Source organism: Podarcis gaigeae (assembly GCF_964106915.1).
Source record: "Podarcis gaigeae genome assembly, chromosome: 4".
NCBI classification, from domain to species: domain Eukaryota; kingdom Metazoa; phylum Chordata; class Lepidosauria; order Squamata; family Lacertidae; genus Podarcis; species Podarcis gaigeae.
In genome coordinates this window covers 54,799,887-54,822,271 of record NC_139677.1, presented here as the reverse complement: position 1 = coordinate 54,822,271, position 22,385 = coordinate 54,799,887, and the positions used below count along the sequence as shown (strand labels likewise).

General features: G+C 42.5%; 1 protein-coding gene across 3 annotated transcripts in view; it reads right to left on the bottom strand.

The window, feature by feature from the left end:
• The window catches only part of RUNX1 (RUNX family transcription factor 1), a 176,051-nt gene that overhangs the window by 62,705 nt on the left and 90,961 nt on the right, over nucleotides 1–22,385 (bottom strand). For all 3 annotated transcript variants that reach the window (XM_083735094.1, XM_083735093.1, XM_083735095.1), the window contains 2 exons: nucleotides 21,353–21,621; nucleotides 12,528–12,684 (listed from right to left, as the gene is read on the bottom strand). In XM_083735094.1, coding sequence (XP_083591220.1) covers nucleotides 12,528–12,684; nucleotides 21,353–21,621 — 426 coding nt within the window. The remainder of the gene's footprint in view (nucleotides 1–12,527; nucleotides 12,685–21,352; nucleotides 21,622–22,385) is intronic.

Genomic DNA, 22,385 nt, shown 5'->3' with positions numbered 1-22,385 from the left:
AGTTAATAGTTTTCATGCAAAATATATTCTCCAGAAAGTGAACTTTGAATACCTGTTTTCTTTGTTTTGAAGCATCTATGAAGAAGAAGATACTCTGAGAAGATGTATCTTTTTTAACAGCAAAAGGTCCATTTTTTAAAAGTGGATCTGTTGTGCTAGGGTGATGGTTAAGAGAGGTGGATTTAGGAGAATGTGACTGGTTTGGCCGCACTGGGCACGGAGCTTGGGGGGCACAATTGTTATTTAGAATGGAGTGTGAGAGGCTGGGGACACTGAATTTTGGCATTGCACCCTGCTGAAATTTGAGACCCCAAAGTTTGCCACTGGTGGTGATAAATCTCCTTTAATTGTACAAACCTAAATGTGTGCTTTGCAGGCCCTTTCTGCCTCTGGACCTTTGAAATCTTGTGGCCTGCTCTGAAACTATGAAACTATGGGTTTCATAGTCACGGAGCAAACGATGAAGACAATACATAAAAACCCAAAGAAAAATATAGCTGTGTTTCACATTACAAGTATGAAATAACTCTCTTGCTTGAACATAACATTCTCGAACACAATTTTATTTTCCTTAAAATGAGCAAAATGTTAATGATACCTTGAGATATATGTGTGTGTGTGTGTGTGTGTGTGTGTGTGTGTGTGTGTATTTCATCAGCAGATAGTTGCTGTTGCTGAATTACATGGTTCTCCTTCTCTTCCTTAAAACAAAAACTTTTCAACTGATTGCAAATGAACCCACGTCTTTGCAAAGAAGCACAAGATGCTTAACTAAAAGGTTACATGTTATCCTACCCTATCAAAATACTAATTCTTCTTTTTTAAAAAATCATAATGGCCCTATTTTTAACTGCAGGTCAGCATTTGTTTTTCCCAGGCAGATTGGTGCTAAAAGATGACTTCACCAAAATGTGGATCAAAACTCAAATCAAAAGGAGCCAGCATTGCTCAAGCTGAATATGTCAGCTACTGAGTCAGCGAGGTAACCTGGGCTGCCATAAACAGAGCCTGCTAAGCTGAGCTACGCTGCTGTGATAACGTAAAATACAAAAACAGCTGCAAGATAGCGCACCGACTCATCCTCATAAGCCTCAGTGAAAACACAATGTGCAAGCACCGCTCAGCACAACCAAAAACAAGGAGATTTATTGTTATTAGATTTAGGGCAGTGGCTCAACATTTGGCGCAATATTTGTTTACCACTCTCATATGCCCAGAGACAGGAAGCTCCAAAGAAGAAAAAATAACTTTCCCCAAACCATTTCATGATTAAGATTCGCACAGTTGCAGCCAGCAGTTCTGAAGGCTAAGGTCACAAAATGTGCCTTATTAAGAGAATTCATGTGGTAGGAATACTGAAATAAATCTTGAGCAGGATTTGTAGCTATAACCCTTTTATTTACATTTTAGAGAAAAATGGTTACATGCACCCACAATAGCTCTGACATACTGGACTGTCAAAGGAAAAAATAATTATATAGATGCTGATACTTGAACGCTGTACAGCCTTTTAAATAATATCATACAATCACATACACAAAAATAAAAATAAAAACCTGTTTAAAGAAGTTCTAATGCATTCAAAGTAAGGAGTTACAGTCAGAGACACTGCTTATATTATTGCATCTGAGACATACACAGATCATTTTTGTAAAATGCCATAAAGAAATCTAATCCTCGCCCATTATTTTTCTCCTTGCTGATGCTTTTTAGTTGAAGGTTCATCTTTGTGGATCAAATTTAAATAACAGAATGCTTGTGAGCTGGCAAGAGGCACACAAACCACATCATGTTTTCAATTCAAATATTCTAATTGAAATGTATCATATAGCCCCTCAGACAATCGGCAATTCATACCAAAAAATGTTGGCATTACATTCAAGTTGTCTTTTTATGCCAGCTATGTTTGTACTGTTTTATAAATATATCTTCCCCCACAGTCTAAGAATCTACAAGAGTTAGCACAGAGAAAAAGACCATCCTCTAGTCTGACTGTGCCATTAATTGTTTTTTAATCTGGTCATTCTCGAAGGCTGCAATCCTCTACTACCCACATACGTGGCAGCAAGTGCCATTGAACCCAGCGGATTTACCGTATTTTTCGCTTTATAAGACGCACCAGACCACAAGATGCACCTAGTTTTTGGAGGAGGAAAACAAGAAAAAAACCATTCTGAATCTCAGAAGCCAGAACAGCAAGAGGGATGGCTGCACAGTGAAAGCAGCAATCCCTTTTGCTGTTCTGGCTTCTGGGATAGCTGTGCAGCCTGCATTCGCTCCATAAGACGCACACACATTTCCCCTTACTTTTTAGGAGGGAAAAAGTGAGGCTTATAGAGCAAAAAATATGGTACTTCCCAATAAACACATACAGGAGTATGCTGTCACAGTAGGCGGCTGAAGTGAACAACAGGGTGGCAAGTTAGAAGAAGCGGCAGCAAAACTATGGTAATTTTGAGCTCTTTTTTGTGTCACAAATCTTATGCAGTTACTAAAGGCAAAGGAGCCGTGCCAGAAAACAGATGGTTAGTCTCATTGCTTTTAGATGTTCAGTGTCTCCTGGTGTTGGCTGCTCGTCTGCCAGTGTTTTGCCTCCCATTTTACCCTTTAAAGGTACTCACAAATCTGACCAGCTTTTCTCTTACTTTGCAGCAAAAAGTGGTTGCTGATACACCTAGACAAGTTTTATCATACTTTCCTGTTTCTAGATTTGCAAATGAAAATGCTTTGAGAATCAAAATAATACTGTGACGAGCTGGTTACTTGAGGCATCCCAAAAGGAATTATTACCACAAATTATCAGACAATCTGAATGCAACACTACAGAGTTAATTCAAGTTGCCCATTGTCACCCTGGTCCAAACTGCTTAGTATTTAAGACCACCTTAGATACTCTAGTCCCCAAAAGCTTATGCCATGATAAAAACTGGTTAGCAATTCAGGATGTTTTGCTCATTTTGCTGCAAGAGACTAACATAGCTAGTCTCCGGAAATAGATAAGAGAAAGTTCAGGTGCAATTGCTTCCCTTCAGTGACAATAAAATTACAGCATTGGGTTTTCCTTTGTTTTTTGTTTTGAATGCCTTCCCTTTTGAAATATGTCAGGCTCCTACCATTGCAGACTTTGGGCTACTGCTGAAAACCTTCTCCTTCACTCGGGCTTCTCTAGCTTAGCACTGTTGTTAATTTGTCTACAACCAACATTTTGACTATGTCTGAAATCTGTTTTGTTGTGCTTTTATGGCTTTTCTATTGTTTGTATTATTTATTTATTATATTTAGAAATCACTCGTCCTTCAAAGGATCTCAGAGCAATATATATATATAAGCACGGCAAAAGACAACAGTAAGACGATATATTAACTAATTTAAAAAAGCACTGATTCACATACTGCTGCTAGTAAATCCCCCATTATAAAACTGTAGAAGTCTGGATAAATAAAAATGTCTTCAGTTGACATGTGAAGACCAACAATGAGGGTGGATAAATGTACTTCTAGGGAGATCATTCCAGATTTCAAGGTCTCACTATGGAGAAGGTCTTTTTCTATAGGTTTTCTCGCTCTGCTGAATCCTGAAGGGGTTGCGTTGTTTTTATCCTCCTCCCCCAGCTTGGGTATTTTGATGTTCAGTGGTACAAAGGTTTTGCAAAATGAATAAATCAACATTTGTGGAACTCCCTCCCTTCAAAATCTCAGGAAAGCAAAGGCCAGTTAGCTGTAAAAATGCAACTCTAGGTGATTTCTAATGGTAAATGTAAAGGACCCCTGAATGGTTAAGTCCAGTCAAAGGTGACTATGGGGTTGTGGCACTCATCTCACGTTTCAGGCCGAGAAAACCAGTGTTTGTCCACAGACAGCTTTCCGGGTCATGTGGCCAGCATGACTAAATCACTACTGGCGCATGGAGGACCATGACAAGTGTCAGAGCACATAGAAACACTGTTTATCTTTCCATCGCAGCAGTACGTATTTATCTGCTTGCACTGGTATGCTTTTGAAGGTAGGCAGAAGCTGGAACAGAGCAACGGGAGGTCACTTCATTGCATGGATTCTAACTGCCAACCTTCTGATCAGCAAGCCCAAGACACTCAGTGGTTTAGACCACAGTGCCACCTGCGTCCCTTTATCTTAAGATGAGTTACCTTGAAGTGAAAAAAGTTCCACATCTCCCCTGGCCCTGAACCCCCCTAAAAAGCATCCCACTCTGCAAAATGTGAGAAGGGAAGGGGAAATCATCCTAAACTTGAGACAGGGCATGTTTTTGGAACATTTTAAGATGTTTATTGGTCTCTCAGGTCCTAGTCTGTTACTCTAACCACTACACTATACTGACCCACTTATTTTAAAAGGCTCTGAGGTGGGATATAAAATAAAACACGAGAACGGGCCTTCTCTGCAGTGGCTCCCCATCTGTGGAATACTCTCCCCAGGGAAGTTTGTTTGGCACCTTCATTATACACCTTTAGGCACCAGGCAAAAAAGTTCCTTTTCAACCAGGCCATTGCCTGATTTGATCTACATCCTAGACCCTGTTTAAAAATGCTGGCTCTTTTTGGGTTGCTGGCTTTGTTTTGATTTTATGTATTTTATATTTTATGTGAACCACCCTGAGACCTTCGGTTATAGGGCGGTACAGAAATTAAATAAATAACAATAACAATAATAAACATCACTAGCTGCTTTCATAGTTTGCTAATGTATCCCAGTGCTGCAGCCTTTTGTTATAGTTGTCTTTTGAAATAATTTTTTTTCTTGAGGGGTTTTAAAATCAGATGTGTTTTCATTGTCCTATGAAAGTGCTAATGATTTTTGTGACCATTAAAACTCACTCTGTTAATGTTTCCATGTTTACAAAGTCAATTTATGCCCATATAAATAAACAGATATTTTTAAAATTTAGCTTAAATTGGGAAATGGAACGTAGCATGTCCCTTCTTTTTAAGTCCAATTCACCCACTAGAAAAAGATCAGCATGTTACAATGTTGTTCATGTAAAACAGAAAAGGATTGGTGGGGAAACCCATGTTGTAGCTGGAATGCGTTTCCTGACATGAACCCCAAGGTCATTTTAATCTGAACATGCCATAAACACAACCAGAAAACTCACAACAGCATCTATACAGGGCTATCCTTTGAGGCTCCTTCAAATCTTCAGGATGAGGTGCTTCTGTCCGGATGCCCAGATTGGTGGGGGGGGGGAGGGGGCTGATGTGCCATAGCTCTCCCTAAATGGTAATCTTGGAGGGGTTATCCCAATTTGATGTATACCATAGGATCCTCAACCTGGGTTAACCCTGCCAAATTATCAACCAGCTGGGAGGTTAGTTGATACAGGATACATACCCAATGCCTGTGTGCCAAAACCCGCTGGCATCTGTAATCAATAAAGTTGTGGCCTGTTTAACCCCCAAAATGGTTGTACAGTGTTCATTGCAACTTCACCGTGCCTTGGTCACACTGCCCACGGTTTCACTGCAAAGAACACAGTTCACCTGTGGACCATAACCTCAACGCAGAAACAGGCACATATGGGAAGGGATTTGTCCTTTATGCTGTGGGTAGTATAGATATGCATCCAATCCAATCCAATCCATGTGGGGAGAAACCTTTACACACGTGTAACTAATTTCTGAGGTGGCACCTTATTATCAATCTTCTTAGGTTGTATAAAGTATTGTATACTTTGCTAGTGCTGTAAAAACGATAGTGGCAATCCAACATCAATCAAACAAGTTTCTTTCATGGTGCTACAACATTTTTTAAAAAAGTGATATATTTGATTTTGAACGTACTAGAATGCAGAAAGAGAAAAACTAAGATGAAAAGCCTAAGCAAATTTTTGCCAGCATGACACCAGGAAAAGCAGCCAGATTCTGGAAACAGACCAAGATGTTTTGGCAATAAACAGATTGTGGAAATTTTGAATTCCCACTTCAGCCAAATCTTAAGCAACAACCAACAAGCTCTGGTGATGTGCCCATCTAGAACCATGGTTATGCATGTTTTACTCAAGCACACTTATATAAAGTAGTTCCATGGAACTAGTGGTGCAGACTTTTCCTCCACTCCATTTGACATAATGGGAAACCCTACACAGCCATCTTTTTTCTTGCAAAATAATTGGCAGGGTTCTGTAATTTGCAAATCTATTTTTAATATAAATGGATACAGATGTGTTTCTACAAAGTGCTTATTTATTACATGCCTTTCTCTCATTAACTCCAAAACGGCATCTATCCACTTCCTTTCCCACTATGCTTTCAGGGAGAAACAAAATAAAGAGATTGGTCATGGCCTCATTTGCTCCTGGTGAAATTAAGAGAAATAGCCAACAGCAGGTCCAGTCCCATCCTTAAGCAGAGTGAGGCAATTGCCTCAGGTGGCAGATGCTCTGGGTACCACTGGCAGCACCCTTGGCAATTCCCCTCTGTTGGAGAATCAGAGCCTGCTGCCCTCAGGTGCAAAGGAGGATGCTATCCCATTGCCGGTGCTGAAGTCAAGTAAACTTCAGTACATGGAATGAGTGAGGTGGGGGCAGGGCAGGATCTTGCTTTTTGCCTCAAGCAGTGAAATGTTTTGTGCTGGCCCTTATGTGAAGACATATGAAACACACACATATGCAAAGAGTTGTATCTAGTGGTGGCTTTGTGTTAGCAGGTGTGCTTCTGCTTCCACAAGGCAGGACACCATATTTTTTAGTAATTCCTCTACCTAGTGCACCCCTCTCCATGCCCCCCCCAGGCTCTCCTGAGCTATTTCCAGCATTATACTGGAATATAGTGCAAGTTTACTACTCATTTCCGTGTTACTCACCTCCAGAAAAAAATCAATCTGCAAATGATATGGAAATATGTGCAAACCTTGAAATCAATGGCACCTCCTTCCAGGTGTTCTGGGACTCTGGTGCCAGTAGTACAGGCTAGAAAAGCAGGTTTTATCAGTAATGGGCTGGCGCAAGGCAAAAACTGCTAATTCCTAAGCAGAAGTGTTTTGTATTGGAAGTCAAGCCAAAACTGTCAAATACAATTTTATTTGTTTATAAGGATCTATTCTCATCTTTTGAGCTTAGTATGAGGAGAATAAAGTCACTTTTAAAATACAGAATGATGAATGGAATACTGCACAGCAACAGCTAATATTTCCAAAACATGTGGTGGGCATCCAGATCCAGAACATTACACCTATAATCCTGTATCCAGTTTTGACTTTAGTGAGTCTAAGCTTCCATAACATTAGGGGGCAATCCTGTACACAGTATGTTAAAATTCAGGCAAATGGAATGAAGTAGAGTTCTGTAGACAATGAAGCACATTGAACAAGAAATAACAGGAGGTATTATTATTATTATTATTATTATTATTATTATTATTATTATTATTATTATTATTACCCCACCCATCTGGTTGGGTTTCCCCAGCCACTATGAGTGAGTTGATTGATGGAAATAATGAGTTGACTGAAATAATGGGGATTTTACTATGTTTAGCAATACTGTAGCAGTAAAAACCAACTGCTTCAAAACTGCAAAGTGATTAAAGTGTAGTGTTAGATATGACTGAATACTTGCAATAGACATTGCGTTCTTTGTTTTTATAATTTATAAGCAGTTTCTAAGAGGTGTGCATTAGGGATACAGCATGAAATCAGTTAAAATTCCCTCTGTCTCCATCAGAGATCGCAAAGAAAGGAATATATGATAACAACAAGATGAGAAAGAAAGTAATAAAGGACTATCCGGATCGAACTGAATAGAACTGTCTAATTAAAGCAGTAAAATAAGTGATGCCTGGAGTTATCCGGAATTTTGGACTCGTGCGGAGCTTGATGTATGGGTACCCTCAACAAAATTTCAAATTTGGCTGTATAATTTGGAACTAATGTGATTTGAATAATGTGATGTGATTGGCCTGTTAATAATTTTTTTTTAAAAAAAAATTCCCTCTGTCTCGCAAGTCTCTCAAGTAAATGAAATGTGTATGTATATAAAGAAGTTCTTCAAACTGCCAATGTGAAATATAGTAATGAGTAAAAAGACTGACGCAGGTGGCGCTGTGGGTTAAAGCCTCAGCGCCTAGGACTTGCCGATCGAAAGGTCGGCGGTTCGAATCCCTGCGGCGGGGTGCGCTCCCGCTGCTCGGTCCCAGCGCCTGCCAACCTAGCAGTTCGAAAGCACGCCAGTGCAAGTAGATAAATAGGGACCGCTTACCAGCGGGAAGGTAAACGGCATTTCCGTGTGCGGCTCTGGCTCGCCAGATGCAGCTTTGTCACGCTGGCCACGGACAGCGCTGGCCCCTGGCCTCTTGAGTGAGATGGGCGCACAACCCCAGAGTCTGTCAAGACTGGCCCGTACGGGCAGGGATACCTTTACCTTACTAAAAAGACTGACCCAGCAATTAGTCTATTTCCCATTTTCCTGGTCTTATTCAAGTGTCACCGAAGTCTACAGACTTATTCAGATCAGGTGGGTGCTGGTCTAATTGTTCTGGTGGTTGGGTATTGTGATTTACCCTCTCATGCGGAATATTAGACCCCCAATAATTCTGCACAACAGTGAAAAATAGGTATGAACTTGCATTGTCATTTCATTGCTTAAAACTGTTCTGGACAGCTACATGTACAGCTAAGCCAAAGCAACTTACTGTTTCCCATTAACATTTTTGGCAGTAAAAAAAATTCTCTTTTGCTGATGATTTTTCAGCACTCCTTGCTAGTGGGGAGGGATTTTTTGCTTATTCGTGTAAATTGCCCTCAGTTGTCTCAGTGGCATCACCATGCAGCAAAATCTGATTGGGTACCTAGCATTGTGACATTATCACATTCACTATTCAGGATCCCTGACTGAGTGAGATCACCAATGTAATCCTGGAGGAGAAAGAAGCAACAGCCAAGAGAAATAAAACTGCTGACCACGACTGAATAGGGAAAAGTCACACTGCCTAAGTATTTTACAGATGAAATTTCCACTTGGTTCTTGCCTCAAATCAAAAGCAGAGAATATATGATGCAGCCCTAGTTCTACACCAGTTATTTTAGTTAATTTCAGTTACAAACCATATGCACATACCTAATTTTCAGTCATCCTTTGCATCCTGTTTTGCATATTGTTTATTCACATTACAGTACTGCTTCCGAGCAGCTAGCTTCATGCACAGAGAAACATCACACAGCTCTAACAGAAGTTCATTTCCCTGTCTGCATTTCATGACCTTTGACGCAAACTGCCTTAGTCCTCACACTTTAAGCCAATGCAATAAAAGAATGCCAGAAACCAGTGCAAACAGCCACACCTTTAGGAAACAGTTCAGGGTTGTATGAATAAACAAAAGCATATATTAGTCACTCATTCAAAATTGGTATTGCCCATAGGAACCAAAACTTCAGACCTGAATAGTTAGCATGCAAGCTGCCAAAGATTATCACTTCCTTAAACTTATTCTGACAGTCAATCTTTATTTGCATATCAACTCCTATACATAAGTGATTGGTGTTACAAGTGACTGAGTAGAATTAGTAAAATAAATGGCGTATAATTTTCTTCTGACCAGCTCCTGCTCCTTCCTTCACTTTCTCATTCTGACCTTAGGAACTGCATAAACTCTGATTTCTGGCTCTATGCACGGTGCCAGCTACCAAAGTGCAGGCCTGTTTTTATTAGCTTCTCAAACACTTCACCAGCTTTATGTTTAAATCTTCAAAATGTTTTCTAAACACTCTGAATCATAATGAGAATTCCATTTACTGAAAAGGTGCAGCCTTCCATATAACAACTGAACATGTTTAATGACTGATCCTTTTATACATTACAGCATCACTTATGTTTTCAGTAAATGGATATAATTTTCTCTGCTTTACCCTATTATTATCATTCGTTAGCATCACCAAGCTACAATTCCAACTGCAGGTATTTCTCCCCCAGCAATTATCTCCTTCACAGAAGCAACTCAGGCAGGTTTAGAAAACCATCTAGTTTTGCATATTAGGCTAAAAAGCAGCAAACACATTTCAGAAAAGAAAACTGAAGCATGTATGTGTGTGTGAGTGGCAGAGGTCTTTTTTAAAAAAGCAGCTGAAGAAGGAGAGGATAGTGGGTGAAGAAAGAGCTGCGAGTGGAGGGGGCCCCTTTTCACATCCTCTGGACCCCTGGGAAACTCAACAAACCTGCTGTACCTGGAATTGAGGGGGCAGAGTGCAGCTGTGGGCAACCTGAGGAAGTGCCATACACTTTGGGCCTGCCCATCGAAGGCATGTCTAGTATGAGAGATTAGGGTGATGTCCAATGTTTCCAGGAACTTTTCTTCTTGTGAGACTTTTGTGCATGAGCTGAGAGTTTGTTTGGACCCTGGGTGAGAACCAGGAGGCTGAGGAGGAGAGTGTGTCAGAGGAAAACGAACTGATACTGATTAATGTGTATTAGTAACTTTGTATCAATGTAACATTTTAGTATAATAAAAAAAAATCCATCCAGTAGCACCTTAGAAACTAAGTTTGTTATTGGTATGAGCTTTCATGTGCATGCACACTTCTTCAGATACACTGAAACAGAAGTCACCAGAAAAACCAGCTGCACCAATATAAGATGGACGCCTGGCTTACTAGCAGTACATGTGAAAAGGATCCAGGTGTCTTAGTGGACCACAAGCTTAACATGAGTCAACAGTGTGATGCAGCAGCAAAAAAGCTAATGCTATTCTAAGCTGCCTCAACAGAAGTATAGTGTCCAGATCAAGAGAAGTAATAGTACTGCTTTAGTCTGCTACTGGAAGGAATTTTTTTATTTTGTTTTGACTATGGCAGACCAACATGGCTACCTACCTGTACCTAGAACATTTTCGTATGTAACTCTGTATTTTTGTAATGTTTTGTTTCATTGGCCTGTTGTCGCTTTGAGTTTGTTTGTACATGGCTTAGAGTTATTTTTAACATATTAAGCCGTATAGAAATTAAATAATCAAAAAATCAAAAGCTAGTTTCCATAGAAAATGAAATCAAGTCTGCTATATGCACAAATCAAAGGACCAATCCCAGTCCTGATAAAATCAGCACATTAGTAAGGAGCAAGAATCAACCCAGCTAGGCAATTTTCATGAATTATATTTGTGACTAGGAGCCAATTCATAGCAAAGGCTATATGAGCAGCCCCAGCCTTCCTCAGGTATGTGCTCATATAGAGATAAGACCAATTCATGTACTCAACAAGCTTAGAATTCTCTCCGCAGAGCAGGGAGCAAGGGTGTACTATTATCATCCTGCCTATAAAGGAATATGTGATCCAACTGTCTGATTTTATGAGATCTTTACTTCTCAGAAAAGGAGAGGTTGTAAGTCAAATTGATATACACATTGGTCTATGCATGGAGCACTCAAATAACATGTTACCATATATACACATTGGATGTGATGTCCGTCAGCTTCTCCACTACATGGAGAGAATCCTCTGTAAGGTGAGTATGTGAAAAGCACTACAATGCTTAGTTCTTGCAAGCACAGTTATTGCTGGCAGCCCCTCCAATAATAGCAATAACATTTTTCCATCTGCCAGAGTTATGGGAGTTTCTTCTGGCCATATCAATATCCATGCAAATGCATAAAAAGAAATAGTTGAGCCTAGTCACACAGATAAGTGTGTGTGTGTGTGTGTGTGTGTGTGTTTAAACCATGATAGATGGTGCATTTTTAGCAGTCTCACAAATTGGATAATTAGTTAGAAACATGTCTCGTTGACATCAACATATCTTACTTCCGTGTCAACATATGTGTGTGCCTATTTAGCATTCTGTGTATTCCTAACCTCACTATCATGAACTGCATTGCTAAAGCTAAAGTAACAAACCGAATGCATACTTATTTCTTGTAGAGACCCTTAAATGGAACCATTAAGGAAGGGGGGGGAGAGGAAGGAAAAATCCTCTCTGCAGAAAACCACCACTGCCAATATATATAACAGTAGCAAACTACAACAAGCTGACTCTACTCTGCAGTCACCAAACTTTATAATTAGCAATGTTTTCATTTCAGTAATTAAAATTTCATTATATACTGGCTTTACCCATTCACTGAGGATCTGTTTGTTGCAGTCACCTTTTCTACTGAAATGAATGAGAAAACTGCTCACATGGGATTTCTAACACTACTTCTGAGATATACAGAGCTCTACATCGACACTACTGGCTAAATACCGAGCAGATACAAATCATTGTACCATAGCTCTGAAGACAGATCTAAACCATCTGATAACAATACACAATTCAGCCTGTAATGTTTGTTGCACAAATGCATCATAAAAACAAGGTAGTGATCTACATCCTGCAATCATTTACCACAATACCACCAATATGGACTTTGGTTGGCCTCAATTGCGGTAATCCTGAAACTGCTTACTCCGATATAATTATATTGAAAGCAAAAGGGATTATTGCAAAAGAAAGCAGTCTGAAAACTGCAACAAAAGATTCTGTGCATAGAGTTTTCTGCCAAGACACAACTTAATTTTAGTGTAGTAAAATAATAGTGATAATGATATCATACCTCTTCCACTTCTGCCCACAAATCTTAGATCATTAAATCTTGCTACTTGATTCTTCATGGCAGCAGTAGCGTTTCTGAGTTCTGCAGAGTAGTTCTCATCATTTCCAGCCATCACTGTGACCAGAGTCCCATCAGGGACATCTCCTAAGGCCACCACCTAAAAGAATAAAATGGAAGCACCATTAGTTTCTTATTGATAATTTGAAGGTGCAAACTATAAACAAAAGTCAAATAGGATTATTAATTTTTTTTAATAGGGTGGTGAGGGACGGGAGACTGCATACAGGTGAACATAGACTTGCAAGTTTAACAATCTTAAGCGCTTAGAAGTATGAAACTTACACTCAGGTACATAAGGTTAGGCTTGCAACCTAAGTTAGTTGCACTAAAGTCCAACTGAAAATCAATCAGAAATAAGTTAGCCATGACTAGCTTTTCCCATAGATTTTAGTGGGACCTAATAGTGACTAGCTTAGTTCATATCCAAGCAGCTGAATATATATAATATTTCTTTGGTAAATTGGGTGCTAAAACACAGCACCCTATTTAATCGGGCACAATAAAGAAATCAAAACCTGAATCTCAAACACTTTTTTTCTTTTTTTTTTAAATGTCATTGGTTTCAATAAAACTGAAATAAGGATGGTTGCATTGGTGCAGTGTGGCATTTTGGAGTGCTGTGCTGAAACAGTGACTAAATGTAAGCTAGCAACAACCTCTAAATTCAGGCTGGTGATTGTAGATGAAGCTTGAACTTCTATTTGCGTACTCCATGGCAATCTAGTGTGAATCAGCAGCACTTCCTTCCACACAACATGCTTAGAATCAGGAGGCCAGAAGCCCTCTACCTGACCTAGAGCCAAAGTCTCCTTTTACACTCCCCACTTGAGTTTTGGCCCCTGTCTTCCAAGTAAGAGGCAACTTCTTTAAAAAAATTCTTTTCACTTCTGCTGAAACTGCCTGGTGTTGAAATTTCCGCTTAGAGTGGGCATTCTACTTCCCTCTACCCACCCTTCCTCAGCAGCCCTAGTCCTTTCAATGAAACGCAACAGCCAATTCACTTTTTTTTACATTCACCTGCTCCTGTTTTTTCTTTTCTAATCATCTGAGGCTAAGCAGGAACCAGGCAAAAAGTTTGAGTGAGAAATAAGGCAGGCAGCAAGCTGGGACATGGTGACCTTTTAGAATTTTAGTGCAAATAGTGCAACTCCTGAACTCAAAAATAGCATCCTTTTTCCTGCTTCTCTCTCTATAAGGCCCTGTTTCTTCCTCATCTCTTTGGTCTCATAGGGTACTCTCTCTCTCTCTCCTAAGTTAATTGTCGCAGAACAGGACAACTGCCCCTCAGACTTTGCTGGGCACCTATGTGAGAAGTTGTTAGACTTTTCTTCTGAAGTTTCTAGAAGAGGGTGGGGAAACTTACGGCTGTCCAGGTGTTGCTGGATCCAAACTTCCATCAGCTTCAGCCATCACCACCAAAGGTCAGTGATAATGGGAACAGAGAGTCCAGCAACATCTGGAGGGCCACAAGTTCCCCACCCTTGGTCTAGAAACTTCTAGCAGGAAGGACAAGGACAAACAACAAAGTATGAATTGGGCTCCCCGAGAAAAAATGTTTTAGCTTAAGGTTGCAGTCCTGTGAGGAATTATTACTTATTAGGGCTAATGCTACTGAAACAATTTGAACCTATTTCTGAATAAACATGGTTATAATCATGATATAAAGCTGTATTCCTAGGAACAGTTACTGAACACAGTGAGACATCCCTCAGAATAAGATCCATTTCCCCTCAGTGAGATTTCTTCCCATAATAAGAATAAGAATTATAATGCTAGGATTGTACCCTTATACACTGATTATTTTTTCCTAGTCAAAATACTATAAGATGTTAACAACAATTCGACATTCTAGCAATATTACTTCAGGTGCAATACCTTATTTTTCCCCAGCAACAAATTGAATTATAGCTTTACTAAGTCAACAAACCATAGTGTTTATTGGAACACATTTTGAAAAAATATTATTTGATCCTATGCATGTCTTTCTAGATATGCATACTACTGGGTGTGTGTTTTGGTTTTTTTAAAAAAAAAAACAAAACTTCAAATACAAGAGGAATACCTTTGGTCATTTTTAAAATAATAATAAAAAACTCCACAGAAAAAGTATATTTTCAACTCTCTGTGTTTACAACATAATGCCGGAAACTCTGGAAAGACGCTAAAGAAAAATATCTGGGCCCAGGATAAAGAGACTGGCAAGTAAAGCTGTAAAAGAGGCACAGAACACAAACATTTACATTATAAAACAGACTAAACAGATAAGTAAGAACTTGTTGACTGGAGATAGCTAGCTGTGCGTGTGTTTCTGCTTGACTGTTCAGCTTATAAAAATATGTTCTACATGAGCTAGAAGGAATACAGACAATTCAAAGTTGCAGCACAACTAAATCTTACTGCTTTATCCCACTAATGGGGGGGGGGGGATATTTTAAGTAAGAATGAGATTATTATCTTATCCTCCATTGTACTCTTCTATTACAATTTCTCAAACTTTAGAAACAGATAGTTTATCATCTTTCTTTTTCACTTAATTTATACAGGCAAAAGCCAACATTAGCCATACCCCGAGCTGACCCATCAAATGAGTCCGCCCTATCATTTCTCAGATATCAGCCATCATCTTAAATTTGGCAGAAAATCCTAGGTTTCCAAAGGGATTAGGTCAAAGCAACCTAATCTATGGATCAATTAAATCCGACTATTTAGATTAGCCCTGATGAAGTTCAATGCTCTGTCTTTTCTTTTTTGTTAAGCGTTGTAAAGGTGCAATGCAAGAGTTAAGACTTAAGGACAAACCAGTGAACAGAGATTAAACTGCTATCCTAAATATTTTTACTCAGGAGTAAGTCCCACAGAGTTCATAGTGATTTATTTCAACAGCTTTAGTTACATGAAAGTCATACCGAACCCAGTTGAGGCTTATTTCCAGCAAACATACTTAGGATCACAGTCTCCCATGTGGCAATATTCCCATACTTGCTTGGATGTACCAGTAAGTGTCACTGGAAACAATAGTGTTTACTTCCATGCAAGCACAGTTAAGACTGGAATGTAATTCCAGGTATTCTCATTTGGTAGATTTTGGCTTTTGTGGTGTGCAAGTATGCAGTTACCATCTGCTGTAGTAAATAAAAGCAAGTCCATGGATGGTTTGTTTTAAATAGCAGAACCAGTTAAGTCCTTAACTTTACTAGGACTCTTCTACAAGAAGTGGACTGTTGATCTGCTGCATCAGAATGCTGAAAGGCAAGCTCTTGTGGAAACATGTAAAGAAATAATAATTATTCCCAAAATTATTTGAATAACAACACTCCTTGGTTGTGGGAAATAGTTATACCTACAAGGAGGAGATTATATAAGCAAAACCTAGCAAAATCCAGTCTTTGTGTTCTTCCTGAGAATTTATTCAGTTAGGGATTGGTGGTTTTTATTTTCTTTTGAGGGACAGAATAATAAAAAAAAAACCCACCAATAGTAGTGTATGCAGGATGGGAAGCTGGAAAAGGGAACTGTTAACAGTCTGCCCATCTCAGCAGTTTTATATGCAGGAGTCTGGTTTAATCCCTCTTCACCCATCACATCCCAAGTATTTTCTGGTTTTTCAAAAAAACCCACTGATTTTGGTTGTTTTAGGATGCAATGCTCTATGTGTGCATATGTTGAAGGACTTGAATACAGTGGGATTTACTTCTGAATAGGCAAATATGCATAGGACTGCAACAGTTTGTTACAAAGGGTTACATATTTATTGATAACATAAGACAAAGTTCCCTTGCTTGCAAAGGTGTGTGTCTTCTGGGGCAGGGAAAATCCTGAACAAGAAACGTTTATTTACTCTCTCTCTCTTCTTAAATCACACACATTTGCATTGCGTGATGGAATCCTTTCTGTAATATGACATTGTTGTTGTTGTTTCTTTTATTGATTTATTATGATTATGTTTTCCAGAAAGAAAGAAAGAAAGAAAGAAAGAAAGAAAGAAAGAAAGAAAGAAAGAAAGAAAGAAAGAACAAGGGCTTGAAGCTCCAAAGTTCTCAAAACTGAAGCTGGTTGGAGAATAACACGTTTGGGAACTAATAAGGAAGAAACTGAACCAGTGCGAACAGATCTTTCTCATCCTCCTTGGCTGCTACTTAAGAGACCCGGGCAGGTAATCGGATTTAATATCGTGGCTATTTAAAAGCTCTGCTGGAATTCGAAGGGAGAGAAAAGCACGTACTGGCTGCTGTCAGCCTGCAGGGAAGTGAGAAAAGTGAAGCTTAGCCAGAAAAAAGAAGGGCGGGAGGCTGCGGAAGCCAGCCTGAAGTAGAACTTCGCTTTTTCTGAGATCCCCTTGAACAGGAACAACTTGCGGGACATTAGGATGGGGGGGGGGGGGGATATAAGGCAGACCACCTTCCCCACTATTTGGCTACCGCGGCCACGTAAATTTAGTAGTGTAGCTAAATTAGGAAAAGAATTAATCGAAATAAGCAAGATCTCTTGGAAGTACACTCAATGAAAACCAATGGCACAAAAAATGAGGGACTCGGGGGCAAGGGCCATTTATTTAGGGAGGGGGTGCAACACTTATTCCAGACCAAACGTAGACGAGAATGGCTTCTGGGGGGCTGTTGGCAGCGATTCCAGGCCAAGCAAATTCAGACGGGTCAAGCAAATTTGGTGAGGGAGGGATAAAATTGACAAGCGTGGCATTCGCTCCGGATTCACTCCAGATTCCTCTTTCACCCTACCCCCTCTGCGCCTTCATCAGTGAAGACGATCCGCCGCCAAGAACCAATGGATCGGGTCTTGATCATAAAGATGAAAGGAAGTGGGCTTTTGGGGGTCGATTCAGAAATGCCCAGCACACTTTCGAAGGCCTGTCCTCCGAGGAAGCGTTGCTGAGAGAGAGGGGGGGGGTCATCAACCCGATCCAAGTATTGCGCGCACTTGGTTCCATTAGATTTACTTGCAAGTAAATGTGAAGCCTTGGGGTGAAATCAAGTGTGTGAGAGAGGGAGGGAGACGCCTGCCTTCCAATGAGCGCGTTTGGGTGGCGTCTGGCAAGCGGGAAAACCACCTGCAGGCCTCTCCTACCCAAGGAAGCCTTTTCAGAGAGGAAGCTACTCGCCCCAGGCTCTCTGCTTGCCCTGGGCTAGGAGGAGCGCCTTCACTGGGCTCCCAGAGGCTGAAAACAGGCTGGACAGTGGCCGGGCGGGCGAGAGGAGAGGTGCTTCCAGGGCGCGCTAGGATGGCTCCGCCTGGGATGTTTGGACTAAGGGGACAGGCAGACTGAACAAGTGTGAACTGGCCGAGGAGCAGGGCTTGGGTTTGGGCAATCCTCTACTCTATATAAGGGAACCACTGATGTCATGGAGGGCGGGGGGAGACCCCGGGGTCTTCCTCGACTCCGAGTTGGCGAGGGTAAATCTTAACACCCCTTCAAAACTTGCTAAGCCGGTTCTAAAGGGGGAACGGAGATTTGTTAGGTTGAGCGGGCTACTGAAATCGATCCTACACGTGTCCTCCTGAATCTTACTCCCTGGGCAGTAGCGAGAGGAGCCTCCGGCTGTTCAGGAGGAGCTGGGCACAAAGTTTTGCCCACGGGAGGTTTCCGTCTCCTGTTTTGAAGCACAAGGCCGGAAAGCAGCAACCCTCTCTCCGCCTCCCAAAGAAGCAAACCTTCAAAACACAAAGGCTGAACTACTGCAGAGGTCAAAGAACTTATTCTGAAGCAATGGGGGTGGGGGCCGTCATGAGACCCCCCCCCCTTTTTTTTTTTTTGCAAAGTGAGTGTTCTGTTACTTTATTTATTTTTTCATGGATGAATGCCACGCGACTGCATCCACACACACGCAAACTCAGCCGTCCTGCTTCCTTTTAAAACTCTGCTGGGGGGCTGCTGACCAAGAGGCTGACTTGTTCCGTGCGAACAAATGCGAGTTTTACATCCAAAGGAAAATATCTGGGGGGATGTTTATATGCAGGGATACTTCCAGCTTTGGCGTTTCTTTAAGTTGGGCCTGAAGTACTAGGATTTTTTTGATTATTTTTTTTAAAGCACGCGGACGCTTTTGTTACTGTCACACGTGCATTATACCCCAATAGAGGGGGTCGATTTTAAACGTCTGGAAATCTGCGTGTATCTGTTTTCCGTTTGCTACCATATGCACGTGGACTAAGCTGCCGGCTGCAGCGGGTGCTCTCCAATATGGGATCCAAACGCAAAAGAAATCCACGCCAACCTTGAGTTATGTGCTAATCCCTTTGGGGACACCCGGAGGGGTTGGGAGCGGCCTGAGCGGCTTCAGTTACAAAGCGGCGCTCGCAGGTGCTTCGCGCTGAGCCCGCCTTCCAGTCCTAAGTTATTTTATAGGGGCGATCTCCCTGACCCCGGCGCAAATCAGGTGCACAGCTTCAGCGGCTGAAGGGATTGCTTCCTTCCGCAGCATGTAGGGGTGGGTGTGTATCCCGCCCCCCAACATATAAACAGACCTTCCACAAAACCCACCAGAGCCTTTCCCTCTTTTTACAGCACTCTTCGTGCAGACCGATCCTATTAATGTTTCCTCGCAAGTCAGTCCCGCAGAATTCAGCGAGGCCGCCGCAGCCTTGTCGTAGCGATTTGTGAATGAACTTCAGGGGCCGAAAGGAGAAAACTCTCCTCCCTTTCTTACTCCAACCTGAGCTATACAGAGATGGTGAGAGCTCAGCTATGAAAGGAGAGGGCCTTGCTGCGTTCAGCGAAAGACCGTAAATGTGAATGAGGAGGCTTCAATAGCACTCTAGAGGCCGGGTCCTCATCTCGCGTGCGCCTTTATGCCTGAGAGACTACACTTGCGAGGCTTGCTTCAGTCGGCTTTAAGTCCAACTGCCTTTACGCAGAAGTAATCCTAAGGGTACCTAACAGTGTTTACTTCTAAACGAAGCAAGCGGGATTTCTAAAATAACCACTTGTTGAGGTCAGATCTGCGCGTAGATACCGCTGGCTGTGATGGAAGTATGTCTAAGATTGTAATAGATATTAGGTAGTGTGTGTTAGTGTGTGAATTCCTTACTTGTCACCGTGGACAATTCTGCTCCCGTAAATACCTTCTTAGATTTATTCCTGCTCCATCCACCAGCCGGCTACCCAACCAGATGGGCGGGGTACAAATAATAAATTATTATTATTATTATCTAAAATATTCGGAGGGACGCCGTATGCAAGAGTGTGGGTGAGAGAAAGAGTGTGTAGATTTTTTTTTTTTTAATGGTTTGGCTCCCTGTGTTTCTGCTAAAGGGCTTTGGGAAATGGGGTATTAATTCAGTAACTGTTTTTGACTCCCTAGAGGGAGGGAGGAGGAATCCTGAGCGACTGGAAGCAGGTCTAAGCTCAATCTTCCCGTGAAATATTTCCTCCTCCATGATATTTACTTACACGTGTTACTCCTTGTCCTCCTGGCGTGAAGTCCTTTGATCCTTTCTACTTTGCCTGTTTGTGCCTGGCATCCCCGAAGGCGTTTATTCGGGAGGAAGCCCCACGGAATTCAATTGAGCATTTCCTTCCAAATACTCTTAGTGTTTTAGGAAGGTCGAGTTTAAGGCTCGGAGGTCGGTCAGTGCTTTCGGGAGGAAGGCGTTAAGTTCTGGGTGATTGTAGGAAGTAAGTAACCTTCTCTCTCATGTGGAAATCTCTATTAGGGGAAGGGTGGGTGGAAAGTAGAGGGAGGTCTATCTACCCCTGGCCAGTTGAGGCCTGCTGGTTTCTGCGGCTCTTGCACATAATACTAGGTGGCCTTTGGTCTTAAGCGAGGCTTGAACACTTAGGATGACTTATTACTAAAGGCTGATTATGCCTTCTCTGTGAAGCGATTATGAGAATTCACTCCTGTTTACTAAACTTTTAGAGACATGGAGCAGTTTACGGAGATTCCACTTTTGTTTTGGGTTTGTTTGAAAATAAAACAAGCCAGCCTACCCGTGTATTACGGATGGGAAAAATATCACCATGGCACCCTAGGTGTTCAGGGTGGCACTTTCAAGGCAATCCTAAGCATGCCTATGCAGAAGTAAGTCCTATTGAATTTAGTGAGATGTATTCCCAGGCAAATGTAGGTAGCTGCTACTCGATAGAAGGAATTAAGCTCAGCTGAGCAGAGCGTGGCTTGCTTTTGGTGGAAAATACACAGGACAACGTGCTAAGGCTAAGTCTCCCTTAACTCGGTAGGCTTTATTCCTCACTAAAGCTGCTTAGGGTCGCGCTACACGGCAGCGCCCGGGCGCACACTTCCTCCGAAGTAAACTTCAATTATTGTAAGGGGTCTTGCTTCCAGGTCAACTTGCACGAGGGGCCGTCGGCATGGCTGCAATCCGACGCCCACTTACTCCGAAAGAACCCCCCTTCCAATTTAGTCAGACTTCCTAACGAGGATCGGACTCGGTTAGACATTTCGGGAGCCTTTTCCGCGCGCCACGAAACCGCATCTAAGGATGCAGTCCATATGGCCGTGGGCCGAACTTGGCGGTTTCCGTTTCGAGGCTGCCACCCTTTCCCCAAAGCACACTTCGCTGGAAAAGTCCAGCCTCGCTGCTTTCTGTGGATCTTACTTCCGAGTAAACCCGCACGGGCTTGGGCTGCCCGGCTGCAAGCCGAAACTTTCCCCCCTGCAAGTCCCCTCTGCAAGTCGTGGGCCTTTACTGCCAAGTAAATAGTAATGGGTTGCATTAGACACAAGACTGACAGCTGAGGAACTCTACCCCCCCCCGCCGCCCCCCTCTTCTCCCCTTGCCCCTCGTACCTTGAAGGCGATGGGCAGCGTCTTGTTGCACCTCCAGTGGGTCGGCAGGACGGAGCAGAGGAAGTTGGGGCTGTCGGTGCGCACCAGCTCGCCGGCGTGATCGGCCAGGACCTCCACCATGCTGCGGTCCGCGGTCCTCATCTTGCCCGCCAGGGCGCCGCCGCCGCCGCCGCCGCCGTTCTCGTGGCCAACCAGCGGCAGCGCGTCGCTCATCTTGCCCGGGCTCAGCGCGGTCGAGGGCGGCGTGAAGCGGCGGCTCGTGCTGGTATCTACGGGGATACGCATCACAACAAGCCGGTTGAGTGAGAAAGCTCCGCACGGGGCTTCGCGCAAAGCGGGGCGGGCGCAGCAACTCTTCGGCCGGAGGCTCTCGGGAGACCCACATAAAAGGAAAGAGCCTTAGGGGTCCCGCAGAGGAGCCAGTCCCGGAGTCAATGCGGATCAACAGTTGGCTACGGCAGGGGGACGCTCGTTCTCCTGGTCCTGCCACACTTAATCCAAGCATCCAGTTGGCAAGCTCTCCTGGAAATGTATTGCGTGTCCCTCTCTTTTAGAAGCAATAATAACAACAAAAAGAAGAAGCAAGAGTCCCTAATAGGTTTGGACAAGCTTTTTTTCTTTTGGCCTTCTCCCCCTCGGGAATGACCAGTGCTATGAAAAATCAAAGGCCCTTCCAAAATCCCACACACGGGGAGGAGAAGGACTGAGCAAAGGCATCTGTTGCAAGCACCGGAGAGAGGAGGAGGGAAGGGGCTAGCCAGTCCTTCCAGTAGCGAGTTTCCTGTCCTGTTGGGAGAGCAGGCTGCTCTCTCCCGTCCACCCACACCCCGCTCTGCTCCTTAAAAAACAAAAAAAGCCGCTTTAGAATCCGGATTTAAGCCCACCAGTCTCTGCCCGTGGAGAGAGAAAATCGGTTTCAGAACAATTGGAGGGCGGGGAGGGAAGGGGGGGACACAGGCTTTCACGGACGTGGCCTGAGGTTTCTCAAAGGTCAAGCGGCTATCACAGCATTATATACTGTACTTCATCAAAT